Genomic DNA, 19,126 nt, shown 5'->3' on the forward strand with positions numbered 1-19,126 from the left:
AAGCGAGCAAAACAACAGATGGCACAAAAGAAATCATATCACGTCGTGGCGAAGAGCAAATGTCTCCCAGCGAGCCAGCCGGCTTCGCTTACACTCGCGTCGACCGTTTCCGCAGCCCGAACTCTTGCTCCTGCAGCTCCCGGATCAGACGCAGACTCTCGGCGTCTGGCTCCCCGTCAACGGAGCCAGCCTTGTCATGTCGCTGATTCTTAGCTGAGGGTCCCGGAGACGCGGCCGAGGCCGTCGACCGATCGGCTCTTTTCTCGGCCGAGGGGAAGAAGCTCTTCTTGGCGTGGGAGGACGACGGCCGCGATGAGGACTTCTTGAACCCTGAGGAAGGACCTGGCGTGGTCGTGCGTTTGGGTGTGCCAGATGCGCTGAATGATGCACGGCGCTGGAGTGCGGGGTGGGCTGCTGGTTTGTTCGCCTTGGTGCTGGAGTGTGTCTCCGAAAGATACCGATCAAGATGGCGGGGTTGGCGGGAGGAATGGCGGGAACTGGATGTCGGCGTATGGATGATCGTCCCGTGCTCCCCCTCACCATCGCCATGTTCGTGGGGGATGTCCGTTTCATCGGCCTGTGATGTGGGTGGCGACACGAGCGAATTGGTCGGCTTGGAGGACACCGAGGTCGAATTGACATCCTTCGTGACAACGGGATCCGTCTGGAACGCGGGCGGCGATGCGTACGACGTCTGTCCTAGGATAACGTCTTTGTCTATGTCCATCTCGTCCGTCTGCTGCAAGTCGGCGACCGGATTGGGATAAGAAATGTCTGCAAGAGAGTTGTCGGAAGGCACGGCCCCCTCGAAGTGCCGAGACGACTGGATGTCCAGAGTATCCGAAATCGGATCGCCTCTGCCGTGGAGATGTGCGGACTGCATCAAGGGAGACGTGCTCTCCTGCTTCGGTTTCTTATTCATGGTCGACAGAGGTCCTTCTTCGCTTGGGCGAGGCCGTTTCGCCGACGCCGCTGCTCGAGGTTTCGCGCGCTCCTGTGCCTTGATCGGATCGATTCTACCGTATTCGTCGTGGATGCACCGACGCTGAGCCACATTAGTTATTGATTCGCATCCGAAGGGCGGGGGAGTGCACATGTACGAACCTTGCTCTTGCGGCAGTCGTCACAGGCTTTACTGCGTCCTTTCTTCCCGGTACTGGTACCATCCGGGCCAATATCCGTAAACCTGCTGGCCGTATGCGGAGTCACCATGACAGTCGAACCGTATTTGGCGGCAGCCTCGAGAGGATCCAAAGTCCCCCCGCTGCCGCCGTCCGGGAGGCCTGCCTCAGATGCAATGGCGGCCAAGGAGTTTAGAGCCGTTGCGGCATCGTGCGCCAGAGACGTTTGACTCCCCGGCGCGAAGGCGCCAACAGCCATCTGCTTACTCGAGATCGCGTCGCTGTTTCCATCTTTGTGGTGGCATCGGATGCGGCGCTTGCGGCAAGCATCGCAAGCAACCCGTTTCGGGCCCAGACCAGAGCCACGCGGAGTATTGCGAGGTTTGAGAGGAGGAACGGGGAGGGGGGCTTCTTCGGCCGGAGGATTTCCCGAAGAGTGCGATGTCGTGGGAACACTGCTGCTGCTGCTGCTGGACGGGAGAGGGGGGCCGCCGCTGCTGGCATGGCCATTGGGGATTTCGCGGGGTTCGGAGGGTTCGGGAAACCGCTGCACAGCCTGTCGCTCGGTGTACATGCGCTGGCTGTCCTGATTGCGTTCCGAGCGGCGGCTCGGCCTCCCAGCGGGCTTCTTCTCAACCAGGGTCAGTTTGGCGTTGCTCTCGATCACGCCGGGGCGCGTCCAGCTGGCCGCCTTTTCGTTCCCCCGCTTCCAGGCCACCCAGATCCCGAAGGCCCGGACCGTCTCCACCGGGTCTCCAACGCCCTTGGGGATCGAGCGACGGATAGCGTTTCGGGTGTCCACCGTCACGCCCTCAATGGCATAACCGTTGGCGATCAAGGCGGTCCGGAGGAGATACTTGGCGAGGTCCGGCAAACCCTCCAACTCCGCTTGAGAGTAGAAGCGGGAGTTGTGAGCGGGGGACCCGAGCGGGTGATCGGTGGCGCGCTCGCCGAATTCGTAGTAAATCGGATATTCGCGGTAGAAGCGGTGATTCTCGTCGTGGGCGAAGGCGTCAGAGACACTCTGGGGGATCGGGTCGTCTTCCAGGTATCGCAGCGCCGTGTACCACTGGATCTTCTGGAAGTACGGGTATCGGAACTTCCGGGGCACCTTGGTGTCCTTCTCGATCTTGGCGATCTTGATCTGCATGCCGTAGTTCAGCCGAGTCAGAAAGTTCCCACCGATCACCAGACTGTTTTCCGGCGTCCAGACGGCGTGGATCCACCCCGACGGGATCAGCATGGTATCGCCCTCGGAGAGATCCACCCGGTAGCATTCCTTGGTCTGGTCGCCGAGGAAGGTGTCGTCTTGGGCGGGCGAATTGCACCATTCCTCGTACTTCTTCAGGTGCTTGTCCTTGGGCGGGATGAAGAAGAAGGTCTTCTTGCCCTTGAGGATATGATAGTAGACTGAGGATCCGCCGAAATCGATGTGGAAGTCGGTGTAGCAGTCCGCGACCGACATCAGGCAGTAGAACTGGACCTTGGGGTATTCGCCGACGGCCTGGAGTTCGGTGGGCCAGACGGCATCCTGCAGATCCAGGTCGCGGACGACCTTGGGCCGCCGGATCAGCTTGCCCAGTTTGCTCTGGGAGATCTCCAGGCTGATGACATTCCGGACGACCTTGGCCCCGGTGCTCTCGTAGTAATCCGCCCACTTCTGCATGGTCCAGCGCCGGTCCTCCCCCTGCTGGGATTTGACGTCGATGACCTCCACGCGCTCTTCGGGCCCGTACAGCTCGGCCACCGCCCGGACGGTCAAGCCGCGGGGGAGCACCATGTCCAACTGGTCTTGGCCGCAATCGACCACCGGCTCCAGAGTCCGGTCCTCGTCGTCCGCGGGCAAGTGTTCGAGCAGCTCGTCGAACATCTCCCGGGTTGAGGCGTCGCCGGCGAGCGCGTCAAAGTCGGGATCGGCGGCGGGGACCGAGTCGCAGGTGTTCCAGCAGGCGGGGATGACAATGGGTTCGGACATGCCGTTGCCCCGCTCGAAGTACTCGGCGGTGACCAGCTCCGGGCGCATCCGCGGGAAGGACTCTGGGAGGAAGTGGATCTTGCCCTCGCGGATCGGCTCGATGTAATGGTGCTCGAGCGCGTCGGAGGCGGCCTTGACCAGGCCCTGGTTCAGTCCCGCATAGTCGATGGACGTCCGGGCGCGGGACGACTTGCGGACGAAGGTCGTCTGTCCGTGGACGGGGCGACACCCCCGGCAGATGAACTTGTCGACGGTCCGGATCTCGCGATCGTTCTTGAACCCGGCGCAGACGATGTGGAACCACCGCTTGCAGCCGTCGCAACTGATCCACGTCACGCCGTCCAGGTCCTCCGTGTCCACCGGGATCCGGTCGAGGTTGCAGGCGGCGCAGCTGGCCTGACCGGAGGCCTGCGACTCGGTCTCGTCGCCCTTCTTGATCGGCGGATGCATCGGCGTCGCGTCGGGACCCGTCATCGCCGTCGGACCCGGGTGGACCACAGGCGCATCGTCGATGGCGGTGTTACCCCACCGGTCTCCGGCATCCCCGTCTTCCTCCTGCCACGGGATCGGTGGCAGCGTGGACGCGCTCGTGCTGGGCCTCATCCCGTGGATGATGGGCCTCGAGACGGCGGTGGAGCCATCCGACTGCGATCGCATGCGGGAGGGCGGTACGCCTCCGCCGCCGGGGCCACTGTAGCCCTGCGGCCCCGTGGGCGCCGCTCCCAAACCCGTCCTGGCGGGGCCGTTCATATCATGGCCATGTTGATAGGGGTATGACTGATCGATACTGACGCGTTTGGGTGGATGTGAGATGGGCGGGAAGTTCGAGGGTCGCGCAAAGTTCAAGAGAAGTTCTGCATCGGTCTTCATGCTGTCCAAGACGGAGGAGGCGGCGTCCGGCACGGCCGCCGGAGCGGGCTGGTGGAAGGGTGACAGGTCTTTCTCCGACCGCGGGCGCTTTGCGGGCCGTTCGGCGGAGTCGGCGGGTTCGGAGGGGAACAGCGACATGGCGGACGCGGAGTTCTGGGAGGGCGGGCGATAGGAGAGGGGTGCGAAGGTCGGGCTCGTGGCCAACGCAATGGTCGCAAGGGTATCGATGGTGGAATTTGATCGGCCATGACCGGACCGCCGGGAAGCGCCCCCCTCCGCGATCCTGGGTCGACCATCATTCGGGGAGAAGCGAGAACGATCTACCGTGGCAGCCCGGGGGACCCCGCGGTCGGCCCAGGACGCACGGAAGTCGGCGGTGGTGCAGGGAGAGATCGGCTCGACGGCGCGTCGCGGGGGGGATGGCGTGCGGTACCGGGGCGGTCGGGTACCGGGATGGTTCAAGAACGAGGTAGCACTGATCATGTCGACGGAAGAAGATGGGAGTCGGAGAGGAGAAGGTCAGAAGAAAAGGAGGGCGGGAAGGACGCGCAGAGGAAAAATGCCTGCGGTAGATAAAAACCAGAGGTTGAGTGGGGGGGGTGAAATCTTCGACCACGCGGGCTAAAGAGAGGCCACCGCAGGCAAAAAGGCAGTCATTCCTGGCGGGATGGAGGGCGCCGTATGGGGACAAAGAGATGGTATCGAAGTCGAGAGCAGCAAGGAGGCAAGAGGTTTGGCGCCGTCGGAGATCGCAGGTCGGCAATCCCGCCGAAGACTCGAAAGGGGGGGGGGGGGAGATTTTTTCCCCGAGACGAAAGAGGAGTATTGCGGCCAAACCGATGACGGATTGGTGGGTCGATTGACAGGAGAAGGACGGTGGTGTAGTTTGATCGGTCGTGATGGTGGACGTGGTGGACGTGGTGGTGGTGGTAGCGGCGGGTGGGCACAGCACCGAGGGAGGCGGACGCGGGCAATCGCAGGTGTGGTACTGCGAAGACAGGATGGAAAGACAAAGAGATGAAGAGAAGAGATCAAACGATTGAAGATAGAGAAGTCAAGGAAGGCGATTGATAGATGAGAGGGAAGAGAGAGAGGTTGAAGAGGGAGAGGAGAGGAGGGGAGGAGAGAAGAGACTGAAGATGAGAGAGAGGAGGAGGAGGAGATGGAAGAGAGAGAGAGACAGAGGAGGGGAGGAGAAGGCGGGCTGAGGCAGGCAGAATGCGTGTGCCTGAGGCAGCCACTCAGGATATCGTTTGCAGTACGGAGTGCAGAGTAGACAGTTTTATTCCTTGATTCTGATTCAATCCTCACTTCTGATCTCCATCTGTGTTCTATTCAAACATCTTCTACCTCAGTCCATCCTACATTGATTGTCCCATGAATTCCATAGAACACTCACCAGTTGGCCATCGATCATACTGAGGCTCCCACTCCCGCTAAACCCAATACAGAAGGCGACTCCCGTTCCCGAACCTCGTTGCTTCATCTGCAACGGAGAACTTGCCTCTGCTCTCCCTCTGTCTTCCTCGCTTTCCCTCCCTTCTTGCCTTTTCTTCTGTCCCACTTCTGTTCATTATCCTCTCGACTTCATCTCTCCCTTTGAGCCCTTCTGTCTAGACTGTTCTTTTTCCCACCCGAGAATGAGCCGGAAGCTCGCCCCCGAAGCCAATCGGTAAGTCTGTGGTGCCTCTCGCCTGGATTGAGTTTGCCCCTCCAACGACGCCGCCAGTTCTGGTCGATATGGATGCGCCTGGATTGTTGCGCATTTACCGTTGGACTGGATTGCATCTCGGGGGCTTTTTTTTTTTCTTGCTTTTTTTTTTTTCTAAAAAAATGTCATCGGGATCGGGACTAACGGGATGCTAGGATTCTCTTTGTCAAGAACCTCAAGTACGCTGAACCCGAGGACCCCACGAGTCGAGTCGACATGCTGGTGTCCGTTACTGACCACATGGACTGTACAGCTACAACGTGACCGCAGAACAGCTCTTTGATCTTTTCGGCAAGTTTGGTCCCATCAGGTAAGCGCCACCCTGCCACGGAACAAGAACGAAAAAAAGAAAGAAAAAGAATGGATGAAAGAAAGAGAGGGAGAAAGAGAGGGAGAAAGAGAAGAGAAGAAATGATGGATGAGTATCTGACAACCTCCAGACAAATACGACAGGGAATCGCAAACAACTCCAAGGGCACTGCATTTGTGGTCTACGAGGACGTACACGACGCCAAACAGGCATGCGATAAGCTCAATGGGTTCAACTTTCAGAACAGATATCTCGTCGGTAGGTGGTCCTAGAAATCGATGTGACGGTATATCCAGGATTGGATAGGAAGGCTAACTTGAATGGGGAACAGTACTATATCACCAGCCAGAGAAAATGCTTAAATCGAAAGAGGATTTGGCGGAAAGGCAGGAAAATCTGGAGCGTCTCAAACAACAACACGGTATAGAATGACGTTACGGATTTTCTTTTGTCGGTTTCTTTGCGTACCCTTTGCAGGCACATCGCCGCACGTTATCATGGGCTGGTTGTGGGGTTTCTGGCGTTTTCACTCCGATGGGTTTCATGGCTCTTCTCCGTCTGGATGGTGGCCGGCCGGTGGACGGATCGCTCGCGCGGGTCACCGATCCCCCGGGGAACGGATACAGAATGGGTTTTGTTTCATCCTGGGATCAGGTCCAATTATACCAGTTGAATCTCTACTATCAATATAATCCTTCCAATGGTCGACCACGGTCGGCGATCTGACCTCAATCTGTCTTCCTGAGCGGTGTGTGAATCAACGTAGACTTGTCTACATGGGTGTTTTATATGTAAGGGTCTGGTGGAGTATGCACTGATCGCCCAACGGCCGACTCCGACAGGCACCAGGCACTTACCCTCCATAGTTGGGGACAAGGCTCCTGTACGGATGCCTAATCTGGCTGATATGCATCATGCACCCAAGCCCTGTAGCGTATCTGAAGTCGCGCGAACTAGTACCGAGTAGTTTGAGTATCTTCTACATTAGGTATGGTATCAATCTTGATCAGATAGGACATGGAATTATGATGTCGCCTGTCGCCCAGTATTGACTACAAACTAATCGACAGTCCTCACTTGAGACACTAGTCATGAGAATACAACGGTATGGAGGGGCATAATTAGAGCTCTCGGGACATCCAACCCTGTCGCATTCGCAGTGGAGGGGAGGAGGGGTGATCATGATAACGATCGGATGGAGCGATAATGATGAGCACATCATTGCCTCAATATTCAGGCATCCATATGCAGTAGTCCACCGCCTACCCAATCCGGCTAAGTCGAGTCTCCACCGGGCGAACTTTCACTTTTCAAGATTTTCCTTCATCTCGACTTTCTCTCTTGATTTTCAACCACTACGCCTCGCTTCCTCTCACTTTCCCTCCATCTTTTTTCCTGCACCGTCGGCAGTGATCCATAGCCGTGAGCCATCTCTCTCATTCAACTTCTTCTTTTTTATCTTTAAAGAATCATGTCTGCCGAACCCAATGCCGGTAAGTTTTTATTTCCCCAACTGGAGGATCTTCCGATGCGATCAGTCAACTAATCTGTATCTGTTTGATAGCCTGGCCCCTGGCCGATGAGGCCCTCACCCAGCAGCTGCTGGACCTTGTGCAGCAGGCTTCGCACTACCGCCAGCTGAAGAAGGGTGCCAACGAGGGTAAGATGATCCCATCCGGATGAAGCCGCATTTTGCATTTGTGCATTTCACATATTTTATATTGTACCTGTACTAACAGTTGAACAGCCACCAAGACCCTCAACCGCGGTACTGCCGAGCTGGTCATCCTCGCGGCCGACACCACCCCTCTGGCCATTCTGCTCCACATCCCTCTCCTGTGTGAGGACAAGAACACCAGCTACATCTTCGTCCCCAGCAAGCTCGCCCTGGGTCGCGCCACTGGTGTCTCTCGCCCTGTGATCGCTGCTAGCATCACCACCAACGAGGCTTCTGACCTGATGGGACAGATCCGTACCCTGAAGGATAAGGTTGAGCGCATGATGATCTAAGATATTGAGATATTGATTGGGGGTGATATAGACGGATAATGAAACTTTTTTTTTTTTTTTTTATACTTTTCTTTGATCGGTTTTCTTCACGATGACAGAAGTTGGATTCCGGAATACTTTTGGACGACGTTGGAGACTTCAAGTTCGGAGACTATGATGGAGTTACGTTGATGTCCGTATATGAGATAGTATTAGACAGTAATGTCAACCAAATACCTCGATCTCTCTTTTTTTCTATCATTTCTTCTCTTATTTTTTTTATTTTTATTTTTATTTTTTTTTCATTCCTTTTTACACCTATAAATATAATTATTCGTATACCAGATTGACACCGTAAGAAAATAGTAAGTAGAAGATAATCCGACTTGGCGTGGGGCGGAGTAGGCATAAGGACGGCGTAGGATGCCTTAGTGCCTGTTGGTCACATTCTTCACTACTAACACTGCCGGAGCCCCAACGGAGCACTAAGTCGCCCCCCGTTCTTACGTCGCGTTACTCCTCTTTCTTTCTCTCTCTCTCTCTCTCTCTCTCTCTCCATCTGTCATCTTCATCTTCCCACTTCTCCACCACATTTTCAATAAATTCCCACTTGGCTCAGCCTCCTTGCTGGTAGAGGAGTACGCCCAACTGTATATATTTTCCCCCTCCTTCTCTTCCTTTTCTAGCTTTGGTGGGACCTGATCCACTCCGACTATTACTACTCCGATCTTTCTATCGCTTTTTGGACCGTGGCCCGCATGTCTGCCTCACGAACCACCCTGCTCATATAGGGAGGTTCTTATTGACTCGTCCCACTCCCTTGTCGTCATCTTTCTTACTCCTTCCTTCCTTCTTCCTCGTTGGGATTATCGCGGGTGAACCGTGGCCGTCGAGTGACCTACGCTATCTGGCTTCCCCCGCGAAGGGAAACCAGACCCCCCTCCCACCGTCCCACCGTCTATATCGACGAGATTGACCAGGACGATGACTATGTCTCCCTCATTCTCGGCGAGGGCCGTGTCAGCCATCGCCCTCGCCCTCCTTATCCATAACGTCGCCGCATTGGCCGATGACGCTTCTCCCACTAAAACCACCACGACGTCATCGTCTCCCCAAAAAATCCACTATCCGTTGGCAGGACCCGACCCCAAGGGCGATGGGGAGGACTCGGGCGAATGCAGGCTCCTGGGGCCGTTTTCCCTTTTCGTGCAGGCCGCGCTGGGGGCGCTGGCGCTTCTATCACTCGTTTACAAGCGGTGGAGGGAACGCCCGCAACGGCCCTTGAAAGTCTGGGCCTTTGATGTCTCGAAGCAAGTCTTCGGCTCGGCCATGTTGCACCTGGCCAATCTGCTCATGTCCATGTTCTCGGCCGGCCAGTTGGAGATTACCAGCGACTACAGACCCAACCCGTGTTCCTTCTACATCTTGAACCTGGGCATCGATGTAAGTTGTGGCTTCTGCGGCCGTCCCGCGGCCCATGCTCCCGTGGATCACCCGCTAACGATGAGATGCTAGACGACTCTGGGGATTCCCATTCTCATCTTTATCCTGTACATCCTCAATCGGCTCGCCTCGTACACCCCTCTCGCCAACCCCCCCGAATCCATCCAGTCCGGAAACTATGGTCGCCCGCCCCGCGCGACCTGGTGGTTTAAGCAGTCGATGATCTACTTTGTCGGGTTGCTGGGCATGAAGATCTGTGTCTTCTTCCTCATCCAGCTGATCCCGTTCATCGTCAAGGTGGGCGATTGGGCGCTGCGCTGGACCGAGGGCAACCCGGGCGTCCAGATCTTCTTCGTGATGCTCCTGTTCCCGCTCATCATGAACGCCGTCCAGTACTACATCATCGATACCTTCATCAAGAAGCCCGCTCACCAGTTGGAAGAGGAAGAGAGTCGGGAACACGAGGCGTCCGGTGACGAGCGGGGTCCGCACGATGGCCTCTTGGCGGGGCTGGAGGATAACACGCTCGAATCGGACGACGAGTCGGGCAAAGATACCAGGCGGGATATGGAAAACTCCGCACAGGCCAAGGAGCAGTTGCCACGGTATGAGCACGAGGGCGACTACTTCTCAACGTCATCCTCCTCCGCCAACTCTGGTGCCGAGCACAATCACGGCCGACCGTCGCTATCGACAAAACCTGCCACCCAGCAGTAGGCCCCTAAAAAGAAGACATCAATCGACTGATGTCCACGCACTGGTTTTGCGAGTACGGGCGTTGGCTTGGATTCATTCATTTCGCTTATTGCTCATGCAAGTCACTTCACACTGGATGTATAGGTGCGGTGTGTGAAGTGTCAAAAATCATCCATTAGACGCAATATACATAGTCTGTTACATAGTTTCTGCAATTGTATACAATCGAGTCCGTTATTTTACGGTATTGATAGTACCTTGCATTGTACCCACCGCGGAACTCACCGCCCTTTTCTGCCGGGCGGGCGAAGAAAATTATTGTCGCCCACATACAATCCCAGATCTCTCATCTACCAGACCTATTCTCGCGGCCCTTGTCAAAATCTCTATCTCACTAAAGCGTACCAGTAACAGGACGCCCTCACAATGCCCAAAACAGCCCTCAAGCAAAAAACGCGCCAAAAGGCCAAAACCACCACGCGCTCGCCCTTCGAGCCCGGCCGGCCCGTCCACGACGACAGCGATGTCGAGATGGACGCCGCCGATGGCGACGACTCGGATGAGGTCCCTGAGAAGGACGAGGTGGAGGAGAAGCTGGAGCGGATGCTGTTTGGCGACGACGAGGGGTTCCATGAGGCGTTGAAGAATCGCAGTTTGGCGACGCTTGCCGTGGGGAGTGATGATGAGAGTGTTGGGAGTGGGGAGGATGGGGAGGGCGATTTGGAGGGGGTTGATGATGCTGATGTTTGTATACCTTTACCTGAGAGGGGGGCAAGTCTTGCTGGATGGGATCAGGCTGACGTGTTTTTTTTAGCTTTTCTTCCTCGATTCCGGCGCTGCGCCTGTGTCTACGGATCTCGCAAACCCAGCTACAGCCCTATCCGACGGAGAAGACGGCGCATTGACCGAGCCTGCCCTGTGGCACGATAGCGACGACGAGCGTCTGACAGTGTCTCTTGCGAGCCAGAACCGCCTGCGGAAGTTGCGCGTCGCCGAGTCGGAGGATGTGATCAGCGGGAAGGAATACGTCCGACGTCTGCGCAGACAGTTCCTGCAGCTGCACCCGACGCCCGAGTGGGCGAACCCGGAGCTGAACCAGCACGATTCAGACTCGGATCGCGAGATGGATTCGGACGACGAGGAGGCGCACTCCACGCAGCCGTTGGCGAAGCTGCTGCAGGGCGTGACGGATTTGACCAAGTTGGAGGAGCAGACGCACCCTGGCGGGAAGAGAAAGCTGCGTCAGGAGACGCTGGATATCCAGCGTTTGAAGGATGTCGGAAAAGATCAACCGGTATATTTTGCGCTTTACACGCGGTTCGAAATTGGATATGAAGCTAACAGGTATACTCAAGTCCTCTATCGACTCGCTCGCGTTCCACCCCCACTACCCCATCCTGCTGTCCTCCGGACCAGCAGCGACGCTCTTCCTGCACCACATTGCGCCGTCCGCGCCAGCCCCGAACCCCCTCCTCACGTCCTTCCACATCCGCCAGACGCCAATCCACACGTCGGCGTTCGCGCCCCCCACAGGAAACAAGATCCTCGCCTCCGGCCGCCGACGATACTTCCACATCTGGGACCTGGACACGGGCAAAGTCGACAAAGTCAACGGGACGGCGGACCGCAAAGAAGAGCAAAAGACCATGGAGCGATTCAAGCTCTCGCCCTGCGGCCGCTACATCGGCCTGGTGGGCTCCTCGCGCAAGGGCGGCGGCCTCATCAACGTGCTGAACTCCGGCACGGCGCAATGGATCGCGCAAGTCCGCGTCGACGGCCGCGGCGGCGTCGCCGACTTCGCCTGGTGGAGCGACGGCGAAGGCATGACAGTCGTCAGCAAGAACGGCGAAGTCTCCGAATGGGACGGATCGCTCAACCGCGTCGTCGCGCGCTGGACTGACGCCGGCGCCGTCGGCACAACGGTCCTCACACTGGGCGGCCGCTCCGGCCGCTCCGAGCTAGGCGGAGACCGCTACGTCGCGATCGGCAGTTCCAGCGGTGTAGTGAACGTCTACGACCGACGACCGTGGGCGGCATCTCTTGCCAAATCCTCCTCTTCTTCCTCCTCCTCAAACGAACCCACCATCCCGCGGAACCCGGAACCCATCCGCGCCCTAGACCAACTCACAACGCCCATCAGCCACGTGGTATTCGCGCCAGACGGACAATTCTTCGTGATGGCGAGTCGATGGAAGCGCGACGCATTGAGAATTGGTATGTTCTTTAACCCCTCCCTTCCTCACTTTCTGTATATAATATCCCCCCCGAGAAGGCTAGAAGCTAACAAAATAATGAAGTCCACCTCCCAAGCTGCACGGTCTACCGCAACTGGCCGACGTCCAATACGCCGCTGGGCCGCATTTCGTCAGTGGCCGTGTCGCCGAATTCAGAGCTGGTGGCTGTGGGCAATGAGCAGGGGAGGATCCGGTTGTGGGAGATTAGGGGGTAGATTTTAGACACTGGGTGAAGTGATAGATGGTGGGTGGTTGTTGTATATTGATATTGATATATGGGATCAGATGGATATGGGATGTGATAGGGTATGTGATAAGACCGGGAAAAGAAGAACAACAAAAGTAATGAATGATTGTATTATCTACTACGCATATAGATGGGTGAATGGATAGTTTGTACCTAGTCTATACTCAGTTAGTTTATGGACATACATGCCTATATACACAGACCCATTCCTCAGAAAAAGACATACTAGTTAACTATATACAATACTGGTCATCCACTGATCATGTACAGGGTATATCAATCCCAATACAGATAGATAATATTCAATATAAAATCAATCAATCAATCAATTCAGCAGCCAGTAAACCCAATGGGAGTTGAATTCCAAGACCGACATACATCCTATACTAGGTACCTACCTACCACGTAGAGTCTCCTCCCAAATAATAAATAAACAAATAGAATGATAAAGAATGATCAAGACTAACAATAGTATCCAATCCAATCCACCCACCCACCCACCATAAACCATATCTCGACTCCACACAATATATAGATAGACATATCGTCTAACCCCCCACCCTCTAGCAAACAAACAAGCATCACCACCAAGCTCCATGGAGAAAATAAGTCTCCGTGACAGCTACACAGCCCCCGACGGCGACGAATCCGGTTCGGCCGAGGCCGAAGCCGAGGCAGATGGAGACGCAGACGAGGATGGCGACGAGGATGACGAGGGGGTGGGAACAAGGCTGCCTATAGCGTCGGCGACGGGGCTGAGGATGAGTTTCTGTTTCGTTGGTGGTTAGATTGATTCTTTCTTTCTTTTAGGTTTGTCTGGTTTGTGGGTTGAGATGGATGGATAGGATGGATGGATAGGATGGATGGATAGGATGGATGGATGGGATGGGATGGGGACTTACGTCGATGCCGAGCTGTTGGTTTAGGTATTAGCATATTTACTTCTCTGAAGTGATATGTAGGGAGAGGAAGGTGTGTGAAACTTACTGCGTCCAGAAGCTATTCACCATAGCAGAAAACAAACAGTCAGTCAACTTAATCCAAACCACACCTGTATCATCCCACGAAGCCAACTGCAATATTTCACAGACGGCGAGAATATCCAAACAACAACTCACCGAATTATACCCCGGTTTCTACCACAATCAGCGTCTTTCTTCCTTGCTCATTTTGCAAAAAATCAGACAGTACATACCATATTTCCCTGCTCTCCACCTGAGCTCGACTGTCCTCCTGATTTCCCTCTTGATTGCGCTCCAGGCATAGCAGGCGCACTTCCGCCCGCGCCCCCTTCGTCGCCGCCTAGTTGGGGGAGGGCCATTGCTATGGCTGCGCACGAAGCCAGGAGTGAGATGGATAGTTTCATTTTGTCGTTATAGGTTGTAGTAGGTAGTATCTTAGTTATGCTTTGCGAATGTCGAACAAAGTAGAATAGAGTTGGATACAAGTAAGCAGAGGAAAAGTGTCAGATGAAGTACCCTCGTGGAAGACACATACATATGCTCCTAGCTCAGCATGCGTTATCGGAGAAAGTTCACGGAGTGAACCCTGATCATATGTCTACCTAGATAAGCTAGGAAGGTAGGGATGTGAGGCCCCTTGCTTCGGATTATTGAGTTGGGATTTTGAATCTGGCTGACGATGTCAGTACTCTCCCTGCCTTGTCTCTCCCTGTCTCTGGGAGATGAAACATGTCTGGGATTGTTCTTGCTGGGATGGTCTGGTTGATGTAGACCATAAGAGTGCAATGGGAGTGGTAGGTGGTTAACTTTGGATATGGTCTCTGAAGTCAAGGACTGTTTGTCTGTAAATTGAAGCAAAGTGGTGGTGCATTCTTGTTCCGCAGGAATGGGGCGTGAATCCGTTGGAAAGGTTGAATGTTTGGTGATTAATGAATAATTCGGAGCTATTCAGCTATTGCATCTAGGTTCTCATCTCGAGTTGTATAACTGTTTGTTACATGGTGAACCAGTCTATCCAGGCTGAAAGATAGCATGACGACTCGTCAGGGATATCCCCCTGTCCTTGGATCAACCTACTGTAACAATAGTCAGCTCACAAACAATGAATGAATGGAAGAAACTCCGATGCCTAACACCGGACCACGTACTCGCATAATATAATAGTAGCCTGTCAGAGGACCCTGAAACCCTGTATGGAATGAATCTAGTGCAATATGTAACTACATAGCTGATAGTCCCTGCGCGGTGACATCATGACGAGTTCAGCCGGCTGTTTTCAAATCAGCTGGAGGGGCAATCAATCATGAGGTGTAAACAAGAGGAAGTGATCGTCCTTGGATGCTGCAGTTCGCAGGCAGCTGCCAGGCTCAGAGTTCAACCAGACAAACTGACCATCTATTCCATGTTAGTAGACGCCAATGATGTACCAAGGAAAGTTTGCTAAGTAAGAAAGTATCAAATCATTGTATTCATAACATGTATATCCTTTTATATGCGCCTACTCAAGTGGTCTCGTCGAACTCCAAAGACGGATTAAATAAGCGTCTTGATCTCTTCCGTGTTCCGGATACCAGCCACATTACCGGCCTTGATGCGCTTCAGCGTCAGCGACGCAATCAGCGCCGCGCCAACACCCGACCCGTCCTCGGCCGCCATGATGACCACCTTGTCCTGCTCCGAGGGCGCCCAGTCCAAGATCTCACGCAGGGCCTGCGCGCCACGGGCCTGGAAGTGCGGGTACTTGGTGAACACCGAGCCGTCGGCGCCCACGTGGCACGACTGGATGTTCTTCTTCTTGCAGATCGCGGCCACACCGCAGCAGGACAGCCGGGCCGCGCGGGTCCCGATCAGCTCGGCCAGGCGGCGGATCATCTCCAGTTCGACCGCGGTGGGCTTGATGCCCAGCTTGCTCTCCATCAGGTCTGACGTCTCCTGCAGGTTCTCGTAGGGGTCCTCCTCGATGGCGGCGGGGAATGACGAGTCGAGCAGGTATGGCTGCCTCAGCTTGTCGGTGCTCTGGCCCTTGAAGATGAGGCCGGGCTGGTTGTCGACAAGGTCTAGGAGGGCCAATCGGAGGATCTCGCCCAGGTACAGACCCGCGGTCATCTTCTCGAACGCCTGCTGGCCGGGACGCGGGGATTCCCGGTCAATGATGTGGTCGAACTTGGTGAGCGGAAGGACGATGTGTTCGTTGTCGAAGGCCCCGTACTCGCAGTTGATGGCGACGGGCATGTCGGGGGGGAGGTTCATGTGGGCGAGCTTGGGCACCGAGCCGGCATCCTCCATGTAGGCCGCGTTGACGCCGGTGCCAAAGATGCAGCCGATCTTCATCTCGGGATCCGTGTAGGCCGAGGCGATGAGTGTTCCGGTGGTATCGTTGATCAAGGCAGCCACTTTAATCGGAAGGCCCTGTGGTGATGTTTAGTTTGATTCATGAAGCAAGAGAAGGCGAGATCGGTCGTACCCGCTTCCGCAAGACTGCCTCTAGCGGAGGAACCACATCTTGGCCCTCCACGCCGTCGATATCAAACCCCTTGGTCCAGCGCTGGAGAATGCCGTGGTCGATGTATTCCTGGGTCGCCGGGTAGGAGAAGGTGAAACCCAGCGGCAGCTTGTCGAGCTTCTTGTCTGCATGGTGGTGCTCGATAAACTCCTGGAGGCAGTCGCCAATGTACTCCCACAGTTGCTCGGCCGTACCGGTCCGTAACTCATCGGGCATGCGATATTTGGACTGGGTGATGTCGAACTTGCCCTTCTCTTTGGTCAAAGTGATTTCACAAACCCGCAGGTTGGTGCCGCCCATGTCGAGGGCGAGAAAGGTGCCTTCCTCATTACCGTCGGGGAAGCCCAAAACCCAGGTAATGTTCATGGGCTGATCTGTCAGCGGGGATTCTCTCTAGATAAGAGGGGATGTTGTTCCAGTCGTCCACTCACAATGTTACCACCCTCGACGGTGAGACCTAAACAACCAAATTAGCCAAACGGATGAGAAATCATCCTGTGGAAATTTGCACATACCCTTCTCCAGCTCCTTTTCAAAGTGATTGACAACCTCCTTCAGCTTGGCTGTATCGACGGTGAAGATGTCCTCAAACTCCTGAATGTGGGCCAGGAGGTTCTGGGGCACATCTTGGATGGAACCTGCCCGAAGTCAGCGAGGAAGCAGACAATTGAGACTGACATAACCTACCCTTGCGGGCAGGAGGAACCTTGGGACCGATTCCGACCATGATGCAGGAATTGCACTATACTGTGGAATGCGAAGGTGCCTCGTTGACGGAGGTGGGGTTGATCGTGTAGGTTCTCGAGGGATTGACGGGGAACCGGGGAGTGGGAGAGGGAGGATGTCACTCCGAACAAAAATATGAGGAATGAGGATAGAGAGAGAGAGATCTGAAAGTGAAATTGAAGAGATGTGGGAGGAGAAGCAAAGCAAGATACGAAGAGAGAAGAACAAGAATACTACATAAACATAAATGATATCACTCGCCGCGCTAAACCCGTCATGGTAACCAACGTGCCCCGCCATGATTTCACTCACCGAACTGCAGTTTGAGTATGCCGTATTGGTAATACTGTCTTCTATAAACCAGGCTATTGGGTTATAATCATCGTTCCAAGATAGCTGCATTGATCTGATCGTGAGGTCGGGAATCGATTAATATAGCTCGCTGTGTGGATGCCTGACTGCAGCCCTAATTCATCCTTGAGAACTCCATCCTTTCATATCTTCTAGGTATATCCATAGCATGACCAACCATTTCTACAGTAGCAACAAACAACAGAATAAACAGAATAAACAGAATCAAGAAAACGAAGAAGAAATCCAAATGAAATACAAAAATTATATCTAGCCAAGTCGTGTCGTCAAAATCAATAATGCTAGCAACATCTTCATACCGCCAAACGCCTCCCTGCAGCCCGTGTCCGATGATGGTTGGATCGTTGGCTCATATCACTGATGGCTTTTTATTCCGTCCCCGCGCCAGGTGGGGAAACACATGCGCCAGTCCCCCCACTCCGGTATCCTCCTCGTCCTCCGCTGCCCGCTTCTCCCGTCGGTCCTCGTTCAACTGTTGACGGTCGAGATGCTGCCGCACCCGTTGCTCATACGCATCGGAGATCCCCAGAGTCCGGTCCACCTCCTCCGTTAGGTGGTCGACTTCGTCGCGCAGCCGTTCGTCGCGGGTCGCGGGGGGCGCCATCTCCGCCTCGCGCGATTTCTGGTTGGGGTTGGTCGATTCCCACACCTGTTCCAGTTCAGACTCCCAGCCGAGGGCACTGGCCAGGCGCCGTACTCCGGCGTCGCAGTCTCCCAAGATCAGCACATCATCCGGCCGGGACCCCAGTCCCCCTACTCGTTCCATGTTGATGAGCACGCGCGGAACCCCGTCAGACACGAAGGACGGCAGACTGGCAAAAGGCTGGACCTGAAGGCTGGTACCCATGACGATGCACAGATCGGCCTCTTCAGGGAGAGAGCGGTTGTCGAAAAAGTCCCCCGGCAGTGCCTCGCCGAAGAAGACAATGTCCGGTTTCACCAGGCCGTTGCAGCGCAAGCAGGTGGGCACGCTTCCCTGGGCGATGGCTTCCTGCATGCGATCCTCCGGGTATTCGGCCTTGCAGTCGATGCAGTGCTGGGCGGCGAAGCTCCCGTGCGCCTCCACGATCACCTCCCCGGGTACCCCCGCCAAGCGCTCTAGACAATCAATGTTTTGCGAAAAGTGCTTCAGCAGAATGCCCTTGTCGTAGAGGAGCCGGATGAACGCATGGGCTACGGTGGGGCGGTATTTGCCGGGGGCCAGCTCCCGGGCCAGGGCGTAGAAGGGCCGGGGGTTTTGGCGGAAAAAGCTGATATCGAAGACGGCTTCGGGATCGGGCAGATCCAGATGAGCTAAGTTGGCGTAGATACCGGTATCTGGGGATCGGAAATCCGGAATGCCTGCCGAGGTGCTGATACCAGCGCCCACCTGGATTATAGCTCCATCAGCGGATGATCATACGGGAAACGGCTCTGAAACTGACCATGACTACCACACGGCGCACACCTTTCTCTTTGACGTACTTGGCCAGCGCCTCCACCGTCCGCGCCTCCAACACGGTCGGTGGGGTCTTCGCATCGACCATGGTCGAAGATTCGTTCCCCATGATGCGACGTGGCCGACCAGGTTTGGAGAACCTGGACTGCTGGTGTCGAGGTCTGCGACGGCGACCGATGGTGGCGGAAGAAAGAAAAAAAAAAGGAAAAGAACAGAAGAGAAACTAAGGATGGTCAAGGATATAAGAAGCCGATCTAATAAGCAGAATGGCAACAAGCAGCCGCAGCAATAAATGGAATCGAATATGTACAGATGAAGCAAGGAAGTTGTCAAAAGAGAGAAGTTGATTCGATGATAACAAAATGATGGAGATGCGAGGCGCGGTTGCTGCCTTGGGCATCTGTCATACTATAACGTCATCTCACTGTTCACATGTGGCTTCAATCTGGAGTATATTATTTCCCGGGATATCCTATACCTTGATTTGATCTTGCAAACAGAGATAGTATTCACATTTATATTTACATAT

At 55.1% G+C, this 19,126-nt stretch overlaps 8 protein-coding genes across 8 annotated transcripts; 5 read left to right on the forward strand and 3 right to left on the reverse strand.

Annotated features, from left to right (window-relative positions):
- Positions 1-88: 88 nt before the first annotated feature.
- jhd1 ([Histone H3]-lysine-36 demethylase) lies at positions 89-4,449 on the reverse strand (the record flags this gene model as incomplete). Its single annotated transcript, XM_024838210.1, has 2 exons — positions 89-1,045; positions 1,105-4,449. 2 exons carry the CDS (start codon positions 4,447-4,449, stop codon positions 89-91), a joined length of 4,302 nt encoding a protein of 1,433 aa, XP_024691523.1.
- Positions 4,450-5,538: 1,089 nt separating this feature from the next.
- Positions 5,539-6,714, forward strand: P168DRAFT_291107 (putative pre-mRNA branch site protein p14). Its single transcript, XM_024837345.1, has 5 exons — positions 5,539-5,638; positions 5,833-5,856; positions 5,931-5,987; positions 6,118-6,245; positions 6,319-6,714. The coding sequence occupies exons 1-5, from the start codon at positions 5,607-5,609 to the stop codon at positions 6,417-6,419; spliced, it is 342 nt and encodes a 113-aa protein (XP_024691524.1). The 5' UTR covers positions 5,539-5,606; the 3' UTR covers positions 6,420-6,714.
- Positions 6,715-7,341: 627 nt separating this feature from the next.
- P168DRAFT_270812 (ribonucleoprotein-associated protein) lies at positions 7,342-8,157 on the forward strand. Its single transcript, XM_024835228.1, has 3 exons — positions 7,342-7,480; positions 7,552-7,647; positions 7,735-8,157. The coding sequence occupies exons 1-3, from the start codon at positions 7,459-7,461 to the stop codon at positions 7,995-7,997; spliced, it is 381 nt and encodes a 126-aa protein (XP_024691525.1). The 5' UTR covers positions 7,342-7,458; the 3' UTR covers positions 7,998-8,157.
- Positions 8,158-8,532: 375 nt separating this feature from the next.
- P168DRAFT_270816 (STIMATE family protein) lies at positions 8,533-10,348 on the forward strand. The gene is made up of 2 exons (XM_024835229.1): positions 8,533-9,419; positions 9,492-10,348. The coding sequence occupies exons 1-2, from the start codon at positions 8,961-8,963 to the stop codon at positions 10,134-10,136; spliced, it is 1,104 nt and encodes a 367-aa protein (XP_024691526.1). The 5' UTR covers positions 8,533-8,960; the 3' UTR covers positions 10,137-10,348.
- Positions 10,349-10,480: 132 nt separating this feature from the next.
- P168DRAFT_270818 (putative small nucleolar ribonucleoprotein complex subunit) lies at positions 10,481-12,692 on the forward strand. Its single transcript, XM_024835230.1, has 4 exons — positions 10,481-10,859; positions 10,930-11,409; positions 11,471-12,329; positions 12,413-12,692. The coding sequence occupies exons 1-4, from the start codon at positions 10,542-10,544 to the stop codon at positions 12,562-12,564; spliced, it is 1,809 nt and encodes a 602-aa protein (XP_024691527.1). The 5' UTR covers positions 10,481-10,541; the 3' UTR covers positions 12,565-12,692.
- A 271-nt stretch (positions 12,693-12,963) lies between these two features.
- P168DRAFT_291112 (uncharacterized protein) lies at positions 12,964-14,174 on the forward strand. The gene is made up of 5 exons (XM_024837346.1): positions 12,964-13,365; positions 13,499-13,510; positions 13,584-13,595; positions 13,715-13,732; positions 13,792-14,174. The coding sequence occupies exons 1-5, from the start codon at positions 13,193-13,195 to the stop codon at positions 13,973-13,975; spliced, it is 399 nt and encodes a 132-aa protein (XP_024691528.1). The 5' UTR covers positions 12,964-13,192; the 3' UTR covers positions 13,976-14,174.
- A 550-nt stretch (positions 14,175-14,724) lies between these two features.
- P168DRAFT_291113 (putative hexokinase Kxk) lies at positions 14,725-16,983 on the reverse strand. The gene is made up of 5 exons (XM_024837347.1): positions 16,749-16,983; positions 16,577-16,699; positions 16,493-16,518; positions 16,023-16,430; positions 14,725-15,967 (listed from the first exon to the last, which is right to left on the reverse strand). The coding sequence occupies exons 1-5, from the start codon at positions 16,786-16,788 to the stop codon at positions 15,092-15,094; spliced, it is 1,473 nt and encodes a 490-aa protein (XP_024691529.1). The 5' UTR covers positions 16,789-16,983; the 3' UTR covers positions 14,725-15,091.
- Positions 16,984-17,174: 191 nt separating this feature from the next.
- P168DRAFT_254987 (SIR2 family NAD-dependent protein deacylase) lies at positions 17,175-18,912 on the reverse strand. The gene is made up of 2 exons (XM_024834432.1): positions 18,584-18,912; positions 17,175-18,528 (listed from the first exon to the last, which is right to left on the reverse strand). The coding sequence occupies exons 1-2, from the start codon at positions 18,704-18,706 to the stop codon at positions 17,509-17,511; spliced, it is 1,143 nt and encodes a 380-aa protein (XP_024691530.1). The 5' UTR covers positions 18,707-18,912; the 3' UTR covers positions 17,175-17,508.
- Positions 18,913-19,126: the final 214 nt, after the last annotated feature.

Source organism: Aspergillus campestris (assembly GCF_002847485.1).
Source record: "Aspergillus campestris IBT 28561 chromosome Unknown P168scaffold_8, whole genome shotgun sequence".
Taxonomy (NCBI): domain Eukaryota; kingdom Fungi; phylum Ascomycota; class Eurotiomycetes; order Eurotiales; family Aspergillaceae; genus Aspergillus; species Aspergillus campestris.

What these genes read in the sequence shown, in the direction of transcription:
- P168DRAFT_254987 (XM_024834432.1), bottom strand. Translation starts at nt 18,706, where the DNA reads ATGGGGAACGAATCTTCGACCATGGTCGATGCGAAGACCCCACCGACC. An exon ending in TGCGCCGTGTGGTAGTCATG is followed by an intron (nt 18,529 to 18,583) that starts GTCAGTTTCAGA and finishes GCTATAATCCAG; the next exon opens with GTGGGCGCTGGTATCAGCAC.
- P168DRAFT_291113 (XM_024837347.1), bottom strand. Translation starts at nt 16,788, where the DNA reads ATGGTCGGAATCGGTCCCAAGGTTCCTCCTGCCCGCAAGG. An exon ending in CCGTCGAGGGTGGTAACATT is followed by an intron (nt 16,431 to 16,492) that starts GTGAGTGGACGA and finishes CTGACAGATCAG; the next exon opens with CCCATGAACATTACCTGGGT. An exon ending in AGGCAGTCTTGCGGAAGCGG is followed by an intron (nt 15,968 to 16,022) that starts GTACGACCGATC and finishes ACATCACCACAG; the next exon opens with GGCCTTCCGATTAAAGTGGC.
- P168DRAFT_270818 (XM_024835230.1), top strand. Translation starts at nt 10,542, where the DNA reads ATGCCCAAAACAGCCCTCAAGCAAAAAACGCGCCAAAAGGCCAAAACC. An exon ending in AGGGGGTTGATGATGCTGAT is followed by an intron (nt 10,860 to 10,929) that starts GTTTGTATACCT and finishes TGTTTTTTTTAG; the next exon opens with CTTTTCTTCCTCGATTCCGG. An exon ending in GCGCGACGCATTGAGAATTG is followed by an intron (nt 12,330 to 12,412) that starts GTATGTTCTTTA and finishes AAAATAATGAAG; the next exon opens with TCCACCTCCCAAGCTGCACG.
- P168DRAFT_270816 (XM_024835229.1), top strand. Translation starts at nt 8,961, where the DNA reads ATGACTATGTCTCCCTCATTCTCGGCGAGGGCCGTGTCAGCCATCGCC. An exon ending in TCTTGAACCTGGGCATCGAT is followed by an intron (nt 9,420 to 9,491) that starts GTAAGTTGTGGC and finishes ATGAGATGCTAG; the next exon opens with ACGACTCTGGGGATTCCCAT.
- P168DRAFT_291107 (XM_024837345.1), top strand. Translation starts at nt 5,607, where the DNA reads ATGAGCCGGAAGCTCGCCCCCGAAGCCAATCG. An exon ending in CTCTTTGTCAAGAACCTCAA is followed by an intron (nt 5,857 to 5,930) that starts GTACGCTGAACC and finishes TGGACTGTACAG; the next exon opens with CTACAACGTGACCGCAGAAC. An exon ending in GGCAAGTTTGGTCCCATCAG is followed by an intron (nt 5,988 to 6,117) that starts GTAAGCGCCACC and finishes GACAACCTCCAG; the next exon opens with ACAAATACGACAGGGAATCG.
- P168DRAFT_291112 (XM_024837346.1), top strand. Translation starts at nt 13,193, where the DNA reads ATGGAGAAAATAAGTCTCCGTGACAGCTACACAGCCCCCGACGGCGAC.
- P168DRAFT_270812 (XM_024835228.1), top strand. Translation starts at nt 7,459, where the DNA reads ATGTCTGCCGAACCCAATGCCG. An exon ending in GTCTGCCGAACCCAATGCCG is followed by an intron (nt 7,481 to 7,551) that starts GTAAGTTTTTAT and finishes TCTGTTTGATAG; the next exon opens with CCTGGCCCCTGGCCGATGAG. An exon ending in GAAGAAGGGTGCCAACGAGG is followed by an intron (nt 7,648 to 7,734) that starts GTAAGATGATCC and finishes ACAGTTGAACAG; the next exon opens with CCACCAAGACCCTCAACCGC.